We start from the raw sequence: 23962 nt of genomic DNA on the forward strand, positions 1-23962 counted from the left end.
AGTTCAGGCAAAACCACAACATGTGGTCTCTTGTCCTGCAGTGGCTGCACGAGTGTGCAGTGGCTGCACGAGTGGAGCCATGCAGTGTCCAGGCAGTGTCTGACACCAATCCACTATGCTCCAAGCTTCTTCCTTACCCGGAGCTTGATGAGCTTGCTCATCTTGCGGACCCCAAGAATACGGTGGACGTGATACCCATCTGCCGCGAAGTATTCCCTCTCTGGGACCTTTTCTCGATTCGGGAAGAAGGACTGCATGAAACAAACATGAAAAATTATCCCATTAGAAATATGCAAAGTTGGTAACGTGTAAATACCCTTTTCACTCAAGTATGTATAATCCTATCTGAAACAGAACAAACATACAACAGCTAATTCCATACTAGTATCGTGAACACCTGGGGTACCCGAAAAATTACGGGCGAGCAATTGGCCACTTGCAGAACATAAAGAGCACTCCCATGTGGGGATGCTGTGAACCTCCCAAAGTTCAAGCTTATAGGGTATAAAAATGTTCGAAGCTTGCTGAGGTTCGAATTTGCAAAGTTCGTAATTTATTAGCTCTGCCTGGGTTCGAAACAAAAAGTTTGCTTTTTTCGAACACTGCCTTCACGGCACCTCTACTACTATGGCGCCGAAAGCTGGAATAGGAAAACTGCCGTATGCATTCTTCGGTGTCACTGTTTCACCACATGCATGTTAGTGCCATAAAGGAGGCAACTAGATGGCTTCTTCGACAAACCGTCTCCACTATGTATCCCATTAGGACTTGCCATAATGATATATCATTTTTGCTATACCATTAGGTCGGCAGGGCAATAGGAGACATCACTCCTCTCCTATTAGCCTGTAAAGAGGCTACCATTTAGAAGCGAGCGATACTGACTGTTGCCACATTTCTTTTACATCGCAAGCTTGGTATGTATGCGTTATTGCATACGAACAGGAAAGTGGACTGCCCACACAAGCCGTACACTGTTTATGTGCTCATAATCAAGGGCGAGTTAAGAACAACTTTAGATGGTTGGGAGTTTCTGCGGGGCGACTAGCGTAGGCAGAGCTCAACTCTTGTTAATTTTTTTTTCACCGACAGAAACTTGAGGAAATTTAATGACACTCCAATGTGGCTCACGGATGGAACATTTAAGACTGTTGCTGCTCTTCAGACAGTTAAAAAAATTCACGGTAATCTTTATGGCCATGTGTTCCCATTTCTTTACTGCCTCGTGACTCGACGAACCCAGTAGGCGTGCGAGGCGCTCTTCGAAGTAGTACTTGAATTCGCTGCAGATCTTGGACTTCCACTAAATATGAAAACAATGAGTACAGATTTCGCATTGGCAGCAATCAAACTGTATTCGGTCGTTGCTCCCGTCGTCAGATGTGCACAGTTCCCCTTCCACTTGTGCCAATCAGTATGGAGGAGTGCAGCACCTAGAACTGGTAGTGCCTTACAAAAATTATGTAGATGGCTTCGCCATCAAGATGACGCAGCTTGCAGCTCTTTCGTTCTTACCCACCGAAGATGTATGATATGCCTAGGCGTCCTTGAAACCACTCTTTCCGCAAGAAGCTTCCTACCTGCTGCAATGGTGAGAGGAAAACTACCAGTTTAGAAATTCACGCCGCGGTGTTGGCCACGTCCTGATTAGGAGTAATTTTTGACACTGTTCCAGATTTTCTCTTTTATCATTCGCAGATATGTTATGTTATAAATCGAGACACAATGGTTCCCCGCGTTTCGGCATTTTGACTTTGTCTCTGCATTCCTATATCAGGCGTACCCCAGTTGGGGTACGCCTGACTTAGAATAATATCAGCATTGCGATAATTCCGAATTTATGGCATTTGGAATGCGTCCTGTAAAAGGAGCTCACACTCTTGCACATACTTGCATCCACTTTCTTGTGTGGAACTTAATCCTTATAAATAGGCCCGTCGATGTGCCACAAGACATGACACTTCATAACAAGAATAATATCTATTTAGACTGCAGACACCACAAAAAGACGAGTGGACCCTACCCAATCTACTAGATTTCGGATAAAATGCACAATTTACATGCAGGTTGATGAGGACGACGTCAGCCATCTGCCGCACGTCTCTCGCCAGCAGGCGGTTCAGCACTAGTCTGCGGCCCTTGGCTTCTCGGTCTACCCAGCACCTTGGCAGCAACTTGAACACCAAAATTCTGCAAAATACACACAAAAGGAACAAAGAAAAGCGAGCATCAGACACACAATACGGAACTGAGTAGTCGACAGAGTGGTCAGTTATCTTACTCGGTTACTCGGCAAGAGTAACCCAAGCTGACTACACCCATGCTGCAACCAAGAAACGGCTGCAACTGAAGTGCCTAGACATTGTCAGGGAACATGAGCGCATGCATTTTAAGACAAACACTCACGCCCATTACAGCTGTGATCACTGAAGATCCATATCGTGCTGCTGCACACGAATTTCCGAATAGCACAGTGCCTCGGCCAAATGAGGATCTGGAGGGCAGTCTGAAAACCTCAGGTTAGCAGCGGCTGCTCTCAGGATCTGCTCCACTGCTGTGTTTCCACCATCCACGGACCTCTTTCGCTTTACTGGCCGAACACCAGGAGGCCAAGGCACATGTCGGAGTGCAGCAGGGGGCTCGGTCACTTCCTCCACATCCGCAGGGGTCGACCTTGGATGGATCACTCTCTGCTCCACGCTGTGCAGCCCAGAAAGCAGCCGAGATTTCGAAGGTTGATGTTGGGTCCTGGAAAGGCATTTGCCACTGTCAATATAAGCTAAGCAGTCTAAATCAGGGCTCAGCAACCCTTTGAAGCAGCTGGCCGAGGAGACGCGAAGTGAATGTGGGATTGGGCCAGATGGGAAACAGGTGTGTGTGTGTGTGTGTCTGTGTGGGTATGCTTACACACGCTTAAAAGTATCTGCAATTATGAAGAAAAGGATATTTAAGCCTAAATGCTTTAGCACTGTGCTGATTTCTGAAACTTAGCCTACAGAACACTTGAGCCCCCTCTCAATACACATTTTATATATCAATATTGCTCGACAAGATGCAAGCATGCAAGTTTAATGTACTAATTAAAAGTCACGCATGTGCGACTATGTGTGCTTTATCCTCTATAACATCTGTTTACACAGCGAGCATCAGTGTACTCCTTGGATTTGAAAACCCCAACATAGGATGCCAGTGTGAAAATTAACTGAACGAGTCCTCTTGCTGATCATCAAAAAACACTGCGAACAAGTCCTCCAACTCATAATCCATTTAAAGATGAGCAAGCCCCACTGGATAAATATCTTGAACTTGCCAGAAGTCTGTCTGATCTTATTTGTGAAAGACACAGATATTGTTCGTCGAATCCTCCTCCCTCAAATACTCCAACTTTGAAGACTCCAAGCAATACTCCAAGTTTGAAGAGTTTTTGTTACCGGTGTCTTTGTAACAAGAAAACTGAGTGATTAGACTCATCAAAATCCGTTTCAAAATAACTTTGCTAAACAGTTATATCAATGGCCCAGCCAGCCAATGACTGTCAGAGTGAGGCATGCGACAGCATACTGTCCGAGGTTGCAATCATCTTGCGAAGGGCTGTCACATACCTTGCTCTGTTGCTCTTATTCCCTCACGAGGGGTGCAGCTCTTACCATTTTCAGAGTTATGCTGAAATGAAGTATAGTACACTGTCGGAATAGTTAAGATAAAACTCTAAAGTTTTTCCATCTGCGAGATTCCTAGGTTCGAGTTCCACGTGAAACATCAACCAGTAATATCAGACCGAACTAAAATCGGAAAGCTATGATGGCTTTCCTTCTAAAAAAAACACGAACCAAAAAATCTTCTTTTCGGCCCAGCGACTGCACATGCACACTGTGCCAGGGGCTGACCCCTCATTTAGGTGGTTAGCCAGTGTGCTCAGTATTTAAGAGATAAGGGTTATCCAAAAAAGCCGCATTTGGGGAAGGGGGGGGGGAAGAAGGTGGTGCTGTTGACAGCTGTAATGCCAAAGGAAATGACTCAAGGTGAAAGCACTGTATAGAGGAACACAAGAAAACAAAAAGAAATAGCTTTTGTAAGCTACAGCCCATGCTCCCCTATTGAAAATTCTCATTTGTATGAGAAATTTTTGTGTCCACTAAACACATATGAATCATACAAGATATATAAGAACATATAAGAACCGAATAAGAACCATATAAGAGCTATATAAGAACTATATAAGATATATGAGAACATTCAAGCTCCATGTAAGAAACTAGTGGGAAGTTTCTTATAAGTTTCTTATGGAGTTCTTATATATCTTATATAATTTTTATATAGTTCTCATATAATTCTTATATGGTTCTTATAAGTTCTTATATGTTCTAACATATCTTGTATGATTCATATGTGTTGATTGGACACAAGAAATTTCTCATACAAATGATTTTTTTTTCTAGGGTCATTAGTCTGAAAGACTGGAAAGAAAGTCAAGACAGGCAAATAATCACCACGGGATCTTCGTCATCTCATCAGTTGGCTTGCTTGTACCTGCAGTGCATCCAGGTGACCGGTTGCATGATGGAGTCACTCCTATAATTCACCACAAAAGTTAAAGTTCAACGCATATGACAGCACTTGTGAAGGACACCTGGAAACGTGACTGTAAGCCCATTAACATAATGATGAGGAGGCATCGCAATACATTGCATGCTATCTTACCTCCAGTTGAGTGCTGGACTGGATTTCTGATGTTCCTGTAGCCTCAGACCTGCATAATTGACAAAAAGGACCGTGTAGTTGCATACGAATGAGAAATATGAAAAATGTACTTCCGCAAAGCAGTGGCTTCCTGACTGTCACAGTCAGGAAGCGCAAGCTGCCGAAGTAGATCCACTTTGGCTTGTAGACATCCGAGGTTCCACAGCCGCTGCGCTCTGTTCCTGCCACCTTGGCCGCCTCCTTGGCGTACTTGTCCTTCAGGTACTTCCACTTTGTCTTTCAGATGTCGTCTGGAGAGAAATATGTTGATTCTAGTGTGGGACAAGCCTCACAGACATGATATACTCATGCAGAAATGTGAAAAAGACGACAAAAATGCCATAGGCAATTGTAATGCTTCGTGGGCAACAAACAGCACACACAAAACGCATGTCCAAAGGACTTTCACAACAAATTTAGTCCCACACTTAAAAATGACTCGCCAAGCTCTCAAGCAAACAACTATAGTAGGTTCACTGCTAAGCTGAGAGGGCGGTAGAAGCTACATGCTCACGGGAAAAATCAACAATAGGGTGCACGCATACAACGTGGTCATACTCTCCGGGTAGTCACGGGCATAGAATGGGTCAGGCACTGAGTGGCAGGTGACTGACTGATCTAGAGACAGAGAATGCATAGCTTTCACTGTCCATCAACTTAGCAGTGAATCAAGTACAGACATTTAGTACCGATCTCGCTAACATCTGCTGTGTGTACGATGCTACGTATACTTTGTGGGCCAATTGGAACAAATCTATAAAACAAGAATCGTGAAAATTTGTTTCGGGCGGTATATGGTACTGTAATTTGTCATTTTGTTTCGAGAAGTATTTTAAACATATTTGGCTCAATCGAAAGTTCTAATTAAATAGTATTGATTGTCTGAAGGACACAAATGGAGTTCAGCTTTTTTCATACAACCGAGACAACACTTTCTTGTGGGCTGAACAAAAAGAGGAATAAAGGCGTCGCAGTGATTATCTTCCTTCTCGTTTTTGGTTGAAAAAACCGTCAATACAACGCAAAAACGTGAAAAAAAAAAGCATTTCGGTATTTACAAATATTACCGTCTTCGTCTGTCGATTTTTGAATGGATTTTTCCGCAATATTGCTTCAAAAACAATTCCACTCCATCACATAAATTAAACCATGCGCGCAACACAAAATGCTAAAAAACGATGTCAGGGGTTGCAAAACCGTACTTACAGCGCACGATGCCCAACAGACGGGCGACCTCTTCCGAGACCTTCTCCCGTTTCGGGTTGTCTTTGTCGTCGCGCCGGAGCTTCCCGTACAACCAAGGGTAGTTCTGGACGAGCTTGAGCAACTGAAAGCACTTGCTTTGGACATCAACGAGGGCAGCTTCTGCGGCCTTCTGCGCAGCTTCTTCTTGCCTCTGCGCGTCCGCTGCAGCCTTTTTTTCGGTCACCCTCCTCGCGTCGGAAACAGAGGAAAGTTCATAGACGCAGCCATACGGGCCATACTCGCAGGCAACTTCAAAAGATAATCGGCTGCGGCACACCGGCGGTGCCGGCGGCCAGACCAGCCAGCCAGCCAGCCCGCCAGACGGTGAAGGAACGCGGAGCAGTGCCCTCCACCGATTGGCCGGGAAACAGGAGCGCCCTTCTACGTCACAGCGCGTTTTTGTGCGCGTTCAGAAGTTGAAATTATCCAACTTTTTTGTGCGCGCCCGGAAGGAGCGAAGAAGCGGCGCGACGTCACGAAATACGTCACATCCGGGGCGCGCACGACCTACAGCCGCAAAAAGAAGCGTTGGTTTGGATCGCGCTTAAGGCTGCCAGCACATCGAGGCAAGATGCAGATCGTCATTTTGTCACAACGTCTGCGTCAGCTATGGGCAAATGGGCGAAGTACTCGAGGTCCTACAAGAGGGAATGGGAGAGAGACCCAGATTTCAAAGGTATGTGTGCCATGATAATCATTCGTGTATTTCATCGTACGTAGACATTGCTTGGTTTTGCCTGATTATTGAGCTTACATTTCGTTGAAACTAGGTTGTGTGGTGGAATACTTCTATTATGTGTGCAGACTGGCTGATGCAGTCATCCTTTGGAGACATGGTGTATTGTCGCGTATGCAGGGCCGAGCGACGGTCACATGTGTAGGACATCAAAGCCTACAAAACCAGGGCAAATCATCAAAGAAACATGCAGCTTGCTGCAGCAGCCATTCAACCTGGACCACTGGACAACTTCGTCCAGTTGGAGCCCCGGCTCCAGAGCCAGCAAGCAAATCGCCAAGTCAAGACGGTCGAGCTCTGCCTGGCTGCCCATGTTGCCGTCCGCAGCTCGATCATGACGGCAGACCATCTGACTCCCTTGCTGGAGGACTGCTTCAAGGGCTCTGTGACTGCGGGTGCCCTGTCTATGGGACGCGCAAAATACACATGGCTCATTACCAAGGTACTTGGACCAACATTTAAAGAAATGATACTCAGTGACATGAAGGCGTGCAAGTACTCTCTTCTACTTGACGAGAGCACGGTTGTGTCTGCCACTAAGGAACTCGCTGTCGTGTCGAGGCACTATTCTAGGAAAACCAACTCTTTTTGCACGTCATTCTTGGGCCTTGTGCCTATTTACAACGCGACGTCTGAAGGCTTATTTTCGAGTTTAAGTGCGTTTCTTTCATCCTCTGACCTCGCTCTAGAAGATTGCGTCGGCATTGGTACTGACGGTGCTAGTGCCATGTGTGGGTGAAACAACAGCCTGTTCACTCGCATGAAAGAAGTTAACAGTGGCCTAATATTGGTTAGGTGCGTTTGTCACTCGTTGCATCTAGCGTGCAACAAAGCGGTTTCTATTTTGCCCACGCAAGTTGATTTTCTTGTACGTGAATGGTTCAACTGATTTGCGCACTCGCCTAAGTGGCAGCAAGAGTATCACGCTGTGTTCGCTGCCATCAATTCTGGTGACAGGCCCAAGAAGTTAGTCGGGCTCTCTGGCACGTGGTGACTTAGTATTTGGGGCGCCATTCGAACGGTCCTTGACCAATGGGTAGAATTGAAGACTCATTTTGTGTTTGCAAAAACAACAAAGCGCTGCTATACAGCTAAAGTGCTTAGCGACATGTTCAATGATGACATTAACCTGCTGCTGTTGAAGTTCCTCAGCCTCATCATTGACGAGTTTGACCGCATGAACAAATTGTTTCAGAGCGAGAATCCGGACCCGTCTAAGTTGTACAGTGACTTGCTGGCGTTCGTGAAGCGTCTGATGTTGCGTGTCGTCTTGCCCAATCATGCGTCGCCCGGATCGAACTGGGAAGCGCAATTCATGCACGTTAGAGCCTGTGACATGGGCGGAGTATTTCGGAATTGTCTAAAACGGTCCACTCTTTCTGAGGATGTTAAGACTGGGTTGTTAGAGCGATGTAGACAGTTTCTTGTGAAATGTGTTAAATCATTTCTAAAGCGATTCCCTTCAATTTTGAGTGTTTTTGAGAACCTCCACCTTTTGTGGTGCAGATAATGGAAAACCTGCCGTTTCATGATTTTTTTTCAAGCCCTTTTGAGCCTGATTCGATCAGCGGACGTCAACTCAGTAGAGTCAGAGTACCGCCTCCTACAAATGAAACTGAAAGCGCTACAGGAAAAGACAGTTTGTAAGTTCTGGATTCGTGTGTCGAGTGAGACTGATTGCGCTGGAAACCGACTGTTCTCGATGTTGTCCGATGTTGCACTTGCTATGTTGACACTGCCTATGTCAAACGCAGCTGTTGAAAGCATGTTCAGCTAAGTGACTCGTACGAAGACCGATCTGCGGAATCGGATGGGCATTGACACGCTGGAGAATGTCTTGCACGTGGAGTATGGTCTACACAGCAACGGTAAATGATACTGCAGGGATTTCGAACCGCCTGAGGCTTTTTTCGAGAAGTTCACTAGTGGTGTCATGTACGCGGAAGAGTGCCAGTCGTTTGATGACTTAAAATGTGAAATGTCGGCAAAAATCTTGAATAAAAACAATTTATTTGTGTTCGGCTATTTTGGGCTATTACTTGTTTAGGGGTTTGGTTATATTTGGGCTAAATCGCCCGGCCGTTTGGAGGTTATTTGTTGGCGCCATTTGGCAACACTTATTGGCGGAGCTGGAAGCAGATGTAGCCTGTTTCGGGCTTTCTCTTCGCAAGAACTTCATCGATCCGCTGCTTTTCAAGCATCTTTCAACAGGCAACCTCACATGAAGAAGAAAAGAATCCTCAGGACATACAGAGAAGGAGCGACCAACAGAATCCACAAATTCCGGAGTGCGAGCGATGGACTGTAGGACATCCTCCTGGGCAGGGAATTCAGGAAAAGCAAGGAATATCAACACTGAGACAATGTCATGGCGGTTCAGTACAACCAGATTTCGTATGTGAAAAGATCGCATGTTTTGAGCTCGATCAAGATGATGAAACTGCGGAATGTGACTGTGCCCGACGTTTGGATGTATGGCCCGGTTGAGACGGTGTGTCAACCAGGTGTGGCCTTGTAAAGAACCGATTTCGGAAAGAACAGAAGCAATACTGGGAAAAGGTCCTAAGTTTTGTATGAATGTAAAGCCATCCAGACTGGATCTGTTTTCCGCGGTCTAGACCGTTGCACGGTATGTAAATCACGATGAAAGAGTTTCATTTGTCGATCAAACTGTAGGGAGATTAGGAAAGGTTAGGGGGGACGCATACCCGTCGGAGAGGAGGAATTTCAAATACGTAAACATGGTGAAGAAGGAGCTGGAATCAGTCTTTGAAACTCCTTCAAACGGATAAGTCCGGATAGTTTGTTGTCATAACGGAGCAGGCATTCCGGAGAAACACAGACGATGCTTTGGGGTCATTGTTCAGGAAATGAAAAGGGAAGTTAGGAAAGTTAAGGAGAGACATTTGTAACGTACTAAAGGATGAGGAAAAGAAGAGTGTAGTGAAGAGCATCATGTCCCAATCCAAGACGACTTTATGTTTGAAATTCTTTTTAACAGACCACAAGGTTGACATGCGTCTCCGAGTTGTTATAAATGAAATTGGCACTTGGCAGACGATCGTTTCTTCTCTTCTCCAACATGGGTTAGGGCTAATCTCCTTGGAGCATAATCTATCCTTAAGAAATTCAGGAGAGCTTATTGATGTCATGAATAGCAATCACTGTAGGAAGTGTTCAGTTTTCTCAATGGACATAAAGGATCTATATTATTCTCTTGAAAAGAAAAGACTGATGTCGGCGGTGAAGGAACTGTTAGAGCTAAATATACTGAAATTTCACTTAAAGTCGGGAGTGTCGGTAGATGGTTTTGTCATAGTTCTGGACCGATACCTGCAGTCAACACTTATTAAGTATGATGAACGAATGTAGGTATAGCAGGAGGGTGTCTGTATAGGATCGTCGGTCACGCTGCTTATGGCCAAGATTTATCTCAACACCCTAGACAGAGTTGTGGTTGCGAAGCTGAGGGTGTTGCCCCCAGATGTAGGTTTTGTCCGAAGACATGTCGACGATATAATAGTGTGCACTTTTCAAGATAACTTTTCGAATACTCCACAAAATGTAATAAGTTCAGCGGCCCCGGAGCTGCGTTTCACTATGGAAAAGTCGGAGGAGAATGTCATTCAATTTTCGGATTTTCGCATTCATGTGGGCAGTCGGCTGTGTTGGGAATAAGGGAAGCAGGCACCAAAACCGGTCCTATCGAAGCAGAGTTGTCAATCTAAAATTGTAAAGGCAGGGGTAGTGAAGTCTCTGACCCAGAACGCTCTACAAAGGTCATGCATTCATTACATAGAGCAACCTTTAAAAAGACAACGGGGAAGACTGGAGAGGGTCGGCTATCAAGAATCCTTCATGAAACGGCAGCTTGCTCTACATATCGAAGATAAGCAAGATAGGCGAAGTGTCGAGAACCGACGGGCTGCCATTCCAGATTTTCACGCCATTTCGCATAACTTGAAGGCATGTGCAGAGAGATTTGTGGTTAACACCGTTTTTACATGCGATTTCAAATTAGCTAAACTGACTCCTTTTGAGGCAGGACAAAAGGAATGTAAAAAAATGAATCGTGACAGATCTGTTCCATGTGTCAGTGGAATAGTGTATGAAACTCCTTTGGAATACGGCTTTAAATATGTTGGTCAGACTGCAAGATGCATTAACGATAGGTTGACAGAACATAAACGGAATGTGCGGATTAACACTTCAAACTCTGAACTAGCGAGGCATCTCCAGGAGTGTAATGCATGTACAGCGAACTGGTCAGAGACAGAAATCGTACACGAAGAGCGTGAGGAGATGAGACGTGTTGTGCGGCAAACTGTTCGCATAAAACATCAGGACATTGCATTAGCCAAGTGTCACTGCAAATTGGAAGTGAATCAAAAAAGTTTCTTCGTCTGTAAAGACCTAGTGTACGGTGAACGTATAAGGGGAGGAGGATGCTTCGCAGTTGTTTGCATTGTTGGGTTCGGGATCGTAATGGGGGCATTGTTGGCGACTGCTTGTGATTCATGGTTCAGTACAGGGGAAAGGGGGGTAAGTTAGAGACGGTCATTTTTGTGTTTTCAGTTGCTGGTGTTACATTGTGCGCGTCGAAGTCCTTCCGGGTGCGGTGGTGAAGACCTTGTGTTTCTGTTATATAACGCTTTTTTTCTATTTTTTTTTCTTTTTTTATGTATTGGTTGCGGTTCGATGTATTGCCATCCCGTTGTACTGTTTGTAGTTCAGTGATCAACCGTTGTGGTGGTGGCGACGTTTGACGTCCGGGGGAGGGGTATATAAGACATCGAGGCAATAAAGTTTTCAGCTGAGTTTGGGACGTTGTTTGTCCCTTTTTCTTCCTACTTCAAGATTTTCCGTTTTTCAAACCACAGTCTCGGGTTTTCAATCGTCATGTCAAATTGATCTCGCTTGCAAGATTCACCCTAATACAAGCAAGTAACTGCTATGAGTTGGAGCGTCCCAGTTATTAAAGCATGGAATTTTTTTTTTTTTAACCGAGCACCCAATGCCGAAGTTTTGACAGTCCGTTGATCAGACCGCCTGTGCATTTTCCACTAAATTTAGCCGGGAAACGGACGTCACTAGCCTTAATGTCACGCGACCAATACCAAGTGGAGAAATTGAAGTCTTGTGACCTATCGGTCAGTGCAGTTTGCCAGCTAAATTTAGCAGAAATATTCACGTCTTGTGACGTAAACACCAATTCAATTGCTCCGCTTAATTTTTGGAGAAAATTGACGTCCCGTGACACCCGATCTAGGTTCCCCGCTAAACTTAGCAGCGGAAATCGACTTTGGGTATCCTAAATACCAGCTTCAATAGCTTCGGGAAAATATATGTCACGGAAAATACCAATCACTCCCCCCCCCCCCCCCCCCGCCCCATTGTTCCCCTTACCTTTGTATTTTTATCCCTTCCCTTTTTAGGGTGTTCTCCCTGCGGTGATAAAAATACTTCCGAGGTGGCATAACGCTGCGCCGCCAACGGAGTATACTGTATACAGTCCCATCTCGTCCTCCTCGGTTGCCTCCCTTTCCCCTCACCGTCGCAAGTCACGTGACCACAGTGTCAAACCGGAACCGAACCGAACCGAAAACCAAAAGCGAATGATTATTTTCAGTCGAACCGGAACCGAAGCGATCATAAATCTCTGCCACCATCTTGAGACTGAACCGAAACTAAACAAGGAAATTATTTAACGATCACCAGTTCGGAACGGTTCAGCCAAATTTTTGCTTGTTATTCCATATACTGAATATTTGAGATTACGACACCAAAACATTACAGTTGTATTTCTATATATATTTGAAAGGTGACATATACAGAATTGCATTGAAGGAGAAATGGTGCGATTTCATGGCTGGTGTTTATTAGTGCTCCGGCTAAATTATATGACTTTACGTGTCAAGTGACAGTATACGATACGATCGCATGAGGTCAAGGTGTCAAGACGTCGCAAAGCGTTACGCCATGGCTTCACTTTACACCCCGACTTTACACCCAACATATACATTATGACGTCATGGGACACCACAATTTCGCACTGTGTGTCAAAAGATTCGACGACGAACCTCGTCGGGGGAGCGCCAGCCGACTCGGGTACTTTTGCGCGATCGTCTGCTGACATAACCTGATTTGGCCGGCGCTCCCTGGATGCGGCATACGCCGTACAGCGGCAGCACCTCTCCCTCGTCTGCCAAGTGGCGGCGTACAAAATAATAATAAAAAAGTGTCTGTTTTTTTTTTTTTTTTTTTTTTTTTGTAACGAGATAAGCTTCTTTTTAATTTTTTTCTCTGTAAACTTTCACCACCTGCATGCACATTTGTAGAAAATTACAGCGCGATACGCTGAAAAACCAACTTTTGCAAGCCGCCTAAGAAAAATGGGTTGTGTGTATGTTTATACAATCTAGAAATTGGCCTGCCTCAACAGGTAACAAGTCTTCCAGCTTGAGGTGAGAAATTTAGCCAGTGCAGTATAACCGCTAGCCTGGGGTCTTTAACGTGCATCACGCAGTGGTGACCACGACAGCACGCCGGTACGATGCCCATCCAGATCGAAACGGGCAGGGGTGAAGATTGAACCTAGGTTGCCAGGGTTCTGCAAGCCGCCTAAAGTGCCTTAAAAGCGTTGGTTTTGCTGTGGAAAAAAAAAGGAAATTGATTTTTCTTTAGTTAATTAAATATTAATATTCATTTTGGCTCTCTGATATTATTGCAAAAGGATATTAAAAACTCACAAACGAATTGGAAGCCAGAAATCAAGCTCAACGCCCCTATTTGCTAAACAGATCACTTTGATTTGCGTGGTTCAGCCTATCGTAATTCTTACTTAATAATTCTACAGTAGAGATGCACACAAAAATAATAGAATAATAGAGAAACGGTAAATAACAATATTGGAAGAATTATTTCTGAGGGAAAGATTTGGTTTGTACAATAATAAAACTGGACTCATTGAAGTCACGATTCAAATGCCGATCTAAATTAAATTGATTCCTATCCTCTATATTGATTAGCGGTAGAATGAAGAGTACTTGTAGGAAAAAGGAGACTACATTGAAGAATTTGAACTTCAAGAAAAGCAGGAAGTTCACTTAGTAGAAAATGGTTTGGGCAATTCTCCTGATGAATACAGCACTTTTACGAAGACACCAATGGGTAGTGCAGACGAACATTCCGCAAGTATTTATTCAACTTGCAAAGCAAATGTAGTGCCTCCAATAACGAAATTTTGTGTTAGGAAGTGTGATGATCCGTAAAGTGCTTGTATTGGCGGCTTCAAATATGTTTTTCTTAAAGGAAACATGCTAAGTAAGAAACAAAAAAAAATAAAGCCTGGATGGGAAAAGTTAGTCACGAAACGAATTTCCAATGGAGAAAAAAAAATTTGAGAGCTATATCTACGGCGCGAATCGAACTTGTAGTTGATGCCCGCGGGCGGGCGCGAAAAGCTGGCCTCTATTTACCACGCGACTGGCCACTATTTCTCACGTGGTGCTTGCGCTCTTTAGAAAGCTGCCTATGAACTCTAAAAGTTACTTATTCATCTTCGTTTGAAGTGCAACAAAAAAACAAAGATTGATAAGTAACTCTAAAGGGCCGTTCACACTCTTCGACCCACTAAGACCGAGAGAGACCAGACCGGTTTTTAAGCCTCTTGCGACTTATAAGGACCGGATGCGCTGCAGCGGAGCTGGTCTGAAGAGATCGCAAGAGGCTTAAAAACCGGTCTGGTCTCTTTCGGTCGTACTCGGTCGCAATTATGTGAACGGCGCTTAAAGACCGACGACCAGTTCGCGCTTTCCACTTTTCTCTCGCTTCCTCCTCTCCCCCTTTTAACCTGTCCACCGCTGCCTGTCTCCTTCTCTTCCATGGTGAGGAGGATCTTCTGCCTTGCAGAATCTCGAGTCTGGTCGTCGGCCTTTAAGAGCTCATAGAAAGCTCCCGAAATAGCGCAAGCAGCACGTGATAGACATGTGCTCCGTTCAGAAATTCACGGCATCGGCGCGCCGGAGTGTTCCCTTCCGGTGGCGGCGGCAGTGGAGTGCAAAAACGCGTTCCACCGACGGCGCACCACGCCAACACCTTCTAGAAGAGAAGGCCGGAGTTCTCTTCTCATGACGTCGCAAAGGAAGGCCACCGGGGGCGCTCGTCGAAGCGAAGGCAACGTGCGTGGATCGACCGTCGTAACGCGCTTTTAGTCACATAGGCGTGCCTTATTAAATAAGATGAAAGCTGCACATAGCAACGAGTCTAGAAAACAATTTATCACACGGGCAAAATATTATGCAGCTAAATAATCGATACGAAATGGCACGAGGTACGCGAATAAGAAGACGTCTATAGGAAAATGTGATTGTTTTAAGTCGAAAACATTGAGTCACGCAAATATTGCGGTAGGAATGCGTATTTTATACAGATATACTTCGAAAAAATGGCGAGAAACGCAGTGATTCGACCCAGCAAAACAGATCACTTAAAAATCAGGTAGACATATGCAACGCGGACAGGGCTAGACAAGTGTTACTGACGCCCATGTCAGCGATGTTATCGCGTACCGACACTGAATTATCGCAATATACATTGGCCACATGGCAAAATTAATATAATTTTGATCGAATGAAATTATGAGGTCGACCAATCAGCTTGCGATGCTCGTATAATCACTCCAGACCGCAAGCTAATTAAATCTTATATCATTTAATGAAAATATTTAAATTTTTTCGTGTGGCAGGGGTACTAAACTTACTATTTAGTCCAGTAATTTCATTTTGCATACAATAACACTATTACCTTAATACAGTGAAGATTCTAGTATAAGCGCGGTAAAGGTAATAAAATAACATTACGATAAGCAAACACGTAAGTAAAAACAACGCACTTCAATAATCACACAAACGTGTTATTCACCTTCCAGTGAAAACTAGATTACCACGCATATTTACAAATATTGACGCAAGTAAAGACGGATAACGACGAAGAAACGAAATCCATTCTATCACGAGATTAAAAAAAAAATCAAAAAACGGCTGCAGCAGTTTACTCGCGTGCTACATGATTAAGAAAGCCTGTTAATAAGTTGTTTCTCACCTGTCCATCGTATCCATACGTCCCGCAACGACCGTCACGAAAACATTTTAACACAAACTCAAAAAGTCGCCATTTGTCAAGAGAGAGGTCTACTGATATTTGACCAGAGTCATCGTTGACTAGTTTCCACATATGTCACTCAAAACGTAGCAGGACTTGTTCCGCGAATCCACGTAAATGCTGCAGTATCAAGCGAGTACAAAATCAAAAAAAGACTACCCAAGGAAAATGACGGGAAGAAGAAAACAAGTATGAAAGGAACCACACACGAGAGCGCAGCGGCGGCGGCGGCAGCGGCGGCGGCGGCAGCGGCGGCGGCGGCAGCGGCGGCGGCGGCAGCGGCGGCGGCGGCAGCGGCGGCGGCAGCGGCGGCGGCGGCGGCAGCGGCGGCGGCGGCGGCAGCGGCGGCGGCGGCGGCAGCGGCGGCGGCGGCGGCAGCGGCGGCGGCGGCGGCAGCGGCGGCGGCGGCGGCAGCGGCGGCGGCGGCGGCAGCGGCGGCGGCGGCGGCAGCGGCGGCGGCGGCGGCAGCGGCGGCGGCGGCGGCAGCGGCGGCGGCGGCGGCAGCGGCGGCGGCGGCGGCAGCGGCGGCGGCGGCGGCAGCGGCGGCGGCGGTGGCAGCGGCGGCGGCGGCGGCAGCGGCGGCGGCGGCGGCAGCGGCGGCGGCGGCAGCGGCAGCGGCGGCGGCGGCAGCGGCGGCGGCGGCAGCGGCGGCGGCGGCAGCGGCGGCGGCGGCAGCGGCGGCGGCGGCAGCGGCGGCGGCGGCAGCGGCGGCGGCGGCAGCGGCGGCGGCGGCAGCGGCGGCGGCGGCAGCGGCGGCGGCGGCAGCGGCGGCGGCGGCAGCGGCGGCGGCGGCAGCGGCGGCGGCGGCAGCGGCGGCGGCGGCAGCGGCGGCGGCGGCAGCGGCGGCGGCGGCAGCGGCGGCGGCGGCAGCGGCGGCGGCGGCAGCGGCGGCGGCGGCAGCGGCGGCGGCGGCAGCGGCGGCGGCGGCAGCGGCGGCGGCGGCAGCGGCGGCGGCGGCAGCGGCGGCGGCGGCAGCGGCGGCGGCGGCAGCGGCGGCGGCGGCAGCGGCGGCGGCGGCGGCGGCAGCGGCGGCGGCGGCAGCGGCGGCGGCGGCAGCGGCGGCGGCGGCAGCGGCGGCGGCGGCAGCGGCGGCGGCGGCAGCGGCGGCGGCGGCAGCGGCGGCGGCGGCGGCGGCGGCGGCGGCGGCGGCGGCGGCGGCGGCGGCGGCGGCGGCGGCGGCGGCGGCGGCGGCGGCGGCGGCGGCGGTGGTGGCGGCGGCTTAAGCGCGATCCAAACCAACGCTTCTTTTTGCGCCTGTAGGTCGTGCGGCTGCGAATGTGACGCATTTCGTGGCGTTTTTGCTGTTTCCGGGCGCGCTTTCTGAGTCAGAACCGTGTGCTTTGGTTTGGACGGGCGAAACTTCGGCACGAGCGCACAAGCAAAGTGCAACTGCGACAGACTGGCCGGCCAGACGGCGAGAGAAAGAGAGAGAGAGAGGTCGCGTTGTCATGTTGGAAGAGAATAAAAGGGGGGGAGGAGAGGGCAGCCAGACGGCGAGAAACGCGGAGCCGGAACTAGCTTGCCCTCCACCGATTGGCCGGGACACAGGAGCGTCCTACTACGTCACCTCGCGTTTTTGTGCGCGTTGATAAAGAAGTTGAAACTATCCAACTTTTTTGTGCGCGCCCGGAAGGAGCGAAGAAGTGGCGCGACGTCACGAAAATACGTCACATCCGCAGCCGCACGACCTACAGGCGGAGAAAGAAGCGTTGGTTTGGATCGCGCTTTATTGACTTTGCCACGGCGGCAGCCCAGGGCAGCGGCGCACAGGTCTACCACGTGACCAAATGGCAAAAGCGGGTCTCGCTGGCGCCAAATACAAATTCGTTTCGCGCCGTAAATATAGTGTTGTATGTCGGCCAGAAGCGAGGAACAAGCAGGTTTCCAAAGGCGAAAGGACAGGTTTGTTCCACCATGCTCATGGAGGGGGGGTAACTGAGCAAAAGAAAGGCGGCAGCCAGCGGAGCACCGCTTTTTATCTTTTAGTGGCGCATGCGCCGTACTACGATATTCTGTTATCGGCGGCGCGCGCCCAGACATGACATTTCCTCCCTCTTTATTTGAACACGCTCAAAAAGGTTAAGATCCGGCTTGAAATCTTTCGGGAGGTTTCCGGGTTCTTGCCGGATACCGTCGGGCAGCAGGCGCTTGTGCTGCTTCGGCTGGGACAGTTCCGCCAGTAGGTGACGAGGACGATGGTTGGGGTGCGTTGTCGCTCGGTTGAACCAACAAGAACTCTGTGCCTTCCTGGTCAGCGTCCTCGTCGACAAGGCTTGGAGTTCTTAGCAGCTGGTCCTTGTGCCGACGCCAGGTGAAGCTGCCTCTGGAGGTGGTGGCGCGTACTTGGTAGGAAACAGGACCATGCTGCGCAAGAATCACTCCAGGCACCCACTTGGGTTTGCCACAGTAGTTACGGATGAGCACATGATCACCAACGGCAAAGTCACGATCGTGCCCACGCCGGCTTGCAGTCTGCATGAACTGTTTGCGGGGTACCCTTTCCCCCACAGAAGGCTTTAGAACGTCTAGGCGACTGCGCAAACGTCGCCCCAAAAACAAATTGGCGGGTGACTCGTTCGTTGTGGCGTGAGCCGTGTTGCGGTAGCTCTGCAGAAACGTCTGCAACTTCACATGCAAAGGCGCACTCTCCTTGTTTTTACGGAGGGCGTTCTTGAGGGTCTGTACAAAGCGTTCGGCTAAACCATTTGAACTTGGATGGTAGGGAGCTGTCAGGACGTGACGAGAGCCAATTTCCTGTGTGAACCGTTTAAACTCCCGTGACGTGAACTGAGGACCATTGTCTGACACGATAGTTTCAGGGTTGCCAAAACGAGAAAAAAGTTCTCTCAAAGTGTTAATCGTGCTCTCCGTCGTGGTTGAGCGCATCATGAATACTTCTGGCCACTTGGAGTGGGCATCTACCACAACAAGGAACATAGACTGAAGAAAAGGTCCAGCAAAGACTATGTGAACACGTTGCCACGGCGTTGTGGGCCATGACCACGGATGGAGGGGTGCCTTGGCAGGCGCACTACGTTGCTCTTGACAACTTATGCAGTTTTTTTACGCTGCGCTCCAGGTCCGCCTCGATGCTCGGCCACCAAACGTAACTGCGCGCGAGCTCCTTGCTGCGCACAATACCCGAATGGCCCTCGTGAAGTTCATCCAGCAGCAGGGATTGCAGTTTCCCTGGGACGACAACTCGCATTCCGAGCATGATGCAGCCCTGATGAATGGTCAACTCGTTGCGTCTGTCGAAGAAAGGCTTTAGTTTCTCGTCAGAGACAGACGCGGGCCAGCCTGCGCTTGTGAATTCTTTCACTTGGCACAAAACTGGATCTCGCGCTGTTGCACGTGCTATATCACTACTAGATACCGGCAGTGATTGCAGTCGCAATGAGTAGAATGATTCCTCATTTTCTTTAGTCTCGTTTCCAACGGTCGGTAGTGGAAGACGCGAGCAAAAATCTGCTTCGGCATTCTCGCTTGATCTCTTGAAGATAAGATCGTAGGTGTAGGCCGACAATGCGACTGCCCAACGCTGCAATCGCGCAGCGGCAACGGTTGGAATTCCAGTTTTCGAACCTAAAATGGTCTGGAGCGGTTTGTGGTCCGTGACCAAAGTGAAGAGCCGACCATAAAGATACGAGTGGAATTTCTTAACTCCAAAAATAATGGCTAGTGCCTCTTTTTCGAGCTGACTGTACCCTTTTTCAGCGTTCGATAGCGTACGCGAAGCGTAAGCGATGGGTTTAGCGCTGCCATCTGCGTAAACGTGAAAAATTACAGCACCTACCCCGTAGTGAGAGGCGTCACACGCTAGCTTTAGCGGTTTGTCGGGGTCGTAGTGGGCCAAGGTGGGAGGCGACGCCAGCTCGGCCTTGATGGTGTTGAAGGCTTCCTGGCAAAGCTGGTCCCAACACCATGGCTCGTCCTTGCGCAGCAATCTGTAAAACGGTCGGGCTGTCGTTGCAAGATGGGGCACGAACTTGGCGTAGTAATTGACGTCACCCAAAAAAGACTGGAGCTGCTGCTTTGTCTTGGGCTCGGGAGCCTGGAGCACCGCCTCCACCTTGTCAGACGACGTCGAGATGCCGTCAGCGCTGATCCTGTGACCTAGATAGCGAAGTTCAGGCTGAAAAAACGAACATTTTTCTTTCTTGACTCGAACTCCTCGTTCAAGCAGACGCTTCAACACTGCTTCAAGGTTGGCCATGTGTTCTTCCGTAGTCTTGCCCGTGACTAAAATGTCATCTACATAACAACAAACGCCGCTCAAACCTTTCAGCATGGTGTCCATTATTCTTTGAAAAATTCCGGGTGCTGACGAGATTCCAAAAGGAAGTCTGTTTACAATGAACAGCCCCTTGTGCGTGTTCAGCGTGAGGTAGCGTTTTGACGACTCTGACATCACCACCTGCTGATAAGCTCGGTTAAGATCTATCTTCGAAAAGAGTTCGCCTCCTGATAGAGCCGCGAATAGATCATCAACTTTTGGAAGTGGATAACGGTCAATATCAAGACAAGGGTTGACAGTGGTCTTATAATCGCCGCAAAGACGAATGCCCCCGTCCTTTTTGATAACCGGCACGACAGGCGTGGCGTATTCTGCTGTAGTCACCGGAGTGATAATGCCCATCTTTTCCATTTTCGACAACTCCGCCTCAACAGCCGTTTGCAACGCGAACGGAACGTTTCTCGCTTTTAGAAATTTCAGTTTCGCGTTCGGTTTGAAGAAAGGTTCTGCTCGTTCTTCAGTTATAGTTCCGAGCTCATCGTTGAACAGTGGCTCGTACTTTGACAGCAAAGAGTCAAGCTTCTGTTTTATACGTTTAGAAGCAAAAACGTCTGACCTTGAGATGTGATTCAGCTCCCAGATCTTGTTCCAGTCGAGTCGTATCGTTCGAAGCCACTCCCGGCCCAGTAGTGGCGGCCCGGCTCCATCGACGACGTACAGTGGCAGCTGTACTGACGCCTCACCATGTTGCACATTGACTGTCGCAACGCCTTGAAGTCGAACCAGGGCTCCCGTGTAGGTGCGAAGCCTGACTACAGTTGGCGTCAGTTTCACAGACGGAAAAGACTGGTGAAACTGTTTAGCAGACATTACAGTTACCGCTGCTCCTGTGTCTAGTTCCATTTCAACCGCAGATCCGTTGATCACCATCTGCACCGTCACTGGGGTAAGGCTGGGCGAAGACACGCCGTGTACGACGGCTAGTCTTCCTTCAACTTCCAGCGTTTTTACCCTTTTTCCTGGCGGACGTTTCTTGCCCCCTACGTCAGTCCCGCTTCGGCAAACCCTTTGGATGTCACCTTTCTTGCCGCACTTGTGGCATACACTCTGCCGATGAGGGCACTCTTGACTGCGGTGCCGTGACGACCCGCAGCGATAGCAGCTGTCCCTCTGCTTCTCATTCCCTGCTTGCACCTTGTGCACGTCAGTGACGCTTGAGTTGCCGACGCGAGCCTCAGCCGCGCTTTGCTTCGCAGCTTCCATGGCTTGGGCGCGTTCCACCGCTTTCTGGAACGTTAGCTTGCTGTCTTCCGTGAACAGCACGCGCTGTATGTCTTCCCTTAATAATCCGCACACGAAGCGGTCGCGGAGTGACTCGTCCAAAACGCTTTCATAGTCGCACGTTTGCGACAGTTTTCGAAGTTCGGCGACGTACCCGGAAATAGACTCGCCTTCATATTGCCCTCTCCGGTGAAACTTGGCTCGCTCACCGATGATGGACGGCTTGGGTGACAGGTGGTCGCCGAGGGCCTTCTTGAGGTACTCGAAGCTCTTCGTTGAAGGCAGCTCCGGAGCAGTCAGGGACTTCAGTAGCGCGTAGGTCTTCGGACCGATGATGCTGAGGAAGGCGTGAACTTTGTCGCTCTCTGGAACTCCGTTGACGATCAGGAACGACGTTAACCTTTCGTCGTAAGAAGCCCAGTCGCTGGAAGACTCGTCGAACGGTTCCAGATAACCCATTCGACCGGCGAAGTGCGTCCCGGCTTCTTCGCTCATGATGGCTGTCGATGCTATGTCCGCCCCTGCGGAAACACCTGCTGTTCTCGGCCGACGGTCCTTGTCCCAACCTCGTCGCCAGTTGTTGTATGTCGGCCAGAAGCGAGGAACAAGCAGGTTTCCAAAGGCGAAAGGACAGGTTTATTCCACCATGCTCATGGATGGGGGGTAACTGAGCAAAAGAAAGGCGGCAGCCAGCGGAGCACCTCTTTTTATCTTTTAGTGGCGCATGCGCCGTACTACGATATTCTGTTATCGGCGGCGCGCGCCCAGATATGACATCTAGCTCTGATATTTTTGTTCTCCGTTGTAAATTCGTTTTATGATATCTCTTTTTTCCATCAACGCTGTTTAAAAAAAGAACATATTTTTCTTTTGCGTATGACTCCTCAATAGTTACGTCAAATTTATTTTGACATAAATTTTCATCTTTTTTTTAGAAGTATTAAAAACTTCAATAACAATCTTCTTCCCCTGCACAGGTGCGAAGCTTTCACTATAATCGCAGCACTGGAAATCAGAAAACCTTTATAACTCGAGTTGTAGTGCAACCAACCACTAAGAAATAATTAATATGTAGAAGTTTATTTGACTATATTTATTTCATATTAGACTAAAAAAAGCTCAATATTTTTCTTTAAAACGGCACGACCAATCCTCAGATAGTACAAATGTGATATGGTTCTAGAGTTTCGCTTGAAGAAATTCATATAGCCAAGCAACTCAAAGGTTCCTGAAACGGCACAGTTTTGGTTTAGTGGAGCCGTTTTTCGCTTTAATTTTTCAAGATAATTTGTTTAATGCTATCGTTTATACTTTATCTTTTTTTTATTTCACCTTCCCAGAAGTTTAGTCATGGATAAGTGAATACTCCCCAGAGAAACATGTCTTTTACCACTCCCGTGTTATTTTATAATAATAATAATAATAGCTTTATTTCCATTACAGGTAATGGCGGAGCCGAGAAAAAAAAGCCGCACTAGGCGGCTTGACGAGCTCTCGGCCCCAGTACATTCTGCAGCAGCAGTGGAAACTTTAGTTTATACAAAAGATAATAACAAAACAAGAAAAAAACGCATACTTTTTAGGGTTTGACAATAAAGCGTGATAATATCTACGTTGATAAATTAAGCAAAGTGATACGTAGCCCTTTCAGAGGTGTTTCATGCAGGCAAACATCACATGAATGCAAAAAGTTGAGAAGCCTTGGGATACGGTAGGCCAACATTTCCATCCCGGAATTCAATCGGCAAGTAGGTACTTGCCAAGGATCAGAGTTTCGAAGCGTATATGGTGCTACATGTTGCTGCAAACAAGATAGATCAATCAAGAATGAAGTATTATTTTGTGCTTCTGCCTTAAGCCTTAAGGAAAGTCTATAATTGTAAAGCTCATGAACACTAAGTACATTATATCTTTTAAACAAGCTTTCTGTGTGTGATAAATAACTTGTATTTGCAATAATCCGTAGCATTCTTTTTTGAAATAAGTATATTTTTTCTAGGTTCGTTGCCGTAGTTGTGCCCCAGACCAAAGAGCAGTAATTTAGGTATGAATAAAACAGTGATTTATATAACAACATTTTGACAGATGGTGGAAATGTATATCGATGGCGGCAAACTAATCCAATAGTTTTTGACAATTTCCTACATAAATCCTGAATATGTAAGTCCCATGACATATTCTGAGAGAAAACAACTCCCAACGTTTTAAAATTGTCGACCAATTCGATTTCGGTAGAGTCAAGAATAATTGGCTCTATAGATTCGAGAACTTTATTCTTAGGACGGAACATAACAGCCTTTGTTTTATTTATGTTTATTTTCAAAGCGTTCTTATTAGTCCATAGAAACATTTCCCCCAGTACTGAGTTTATTTTATGTACAAGCTCATCTGCATCCTTAGCCTTGTAAAGTAATGTCGTGTCGTCTGCGTACATTACAAATTTTATTGATGGGTCAATATTTAGGATGTCGTTTACATACACATTAAAAAGAAAAGGACCTAATATACTTCCTTGTGGTACTCCAACAACTATCGGTTTTATTACAGAAGAAAAGTTATTG

The 23962-nt window shown here is 47.7% G+C and overlaps 3 protein-coding genes across 3 annotated transcripts; all 3 read right to left on the reverse strand.

Annotated features, from left to right (window-relative positions):
- Positions 1–13873: 13873 nt before the first annotated feature.
- Positions 13874–17021, reverse strand: LOC121838487 (antifreeze protein Maxi-like; the record flags this gene model as incomplete). Its single annotated transcript, XM_042294765.1, has 2 exons — positions 13874–13948; positions 16521–17021. Coding segments are annotated over 2 exons (576 nt in total), but the record flags the coding sequence as incomplete, so codon positions are not given.
- An 857-nt stretch (positions 17022–17878) lies between these two features.
- LOC115329558 (uncharacterized protein K02A2.6) lies at positions 17879–18839 on the reverse strand. Its single transcript, XM_029991178.4, has one exon. It carries the CDS (start codon positions 18818–18820, stop codon positions 17963–17965), a length of 858 nt encoding a protein of 285 aa, XP_029847038.2. The 5' UTR covers positions 18821–18839; the 3' UTR covers positions 17879–17962.
- Positions 18840–19897: 1058 nt separating this feature from the next.
- Positions 19898–21086, reverse strand: LOC121833023. Its single transcript, XM_042286074.1, has 2 exons — positions 20737–21086; positions 19898–20018 (listed from the first exon to the last, which is right to left on the reverse strand). The coding sequence occupies exons 1-2, from the start codon at positions 21048–21050 to the stop codon at positions 20000–20002; spliced, it is 333 nt and encodes a 110-aa protein (XP_042142008.1). The 5' UTR covers positions 21051–21086; the 3' UTR covers positions 19898–19999.
- Between the last annotated feature and the right edge of the window lie 2876 nt (positions 21087–23962).

This window comes from Ixodes scapularis, unplaced genomic scaffold, assembly GCF_016920785.2.
Source record: "Ixodes scapularis isolate PalLabHiFi unplaced genomic scaffold, ASM1692078v2 PGA_scaffold6__148_contigs__length_123643588, whole genome shotgun sequence".
In the NCBI taxonomy this organism is placed as follows: Eukaryota; Metazoa; Arthropoda; class Arachnida; order Ixodida; family Ixodidae; genus Ixodes; species Ixodes scapularis.

Bases quoted from the DNA above. Each gene is read 5' to 3' on its own strand.
- LOC115329558 (XM_029991178.4), bottom strand. From the start codon at position 18,820: ATGTTCCTTGTTGTGGTAGATGCCCACTCCAAGTGGCCAGAAGTATTC.
- LOC121833023 (XM_042286074.1), bottom strand. From the start codon at position 21,050: ATGGTGATCAACGGATCTGCGGTTGAAATGGAACTAGACACAGGAGCA.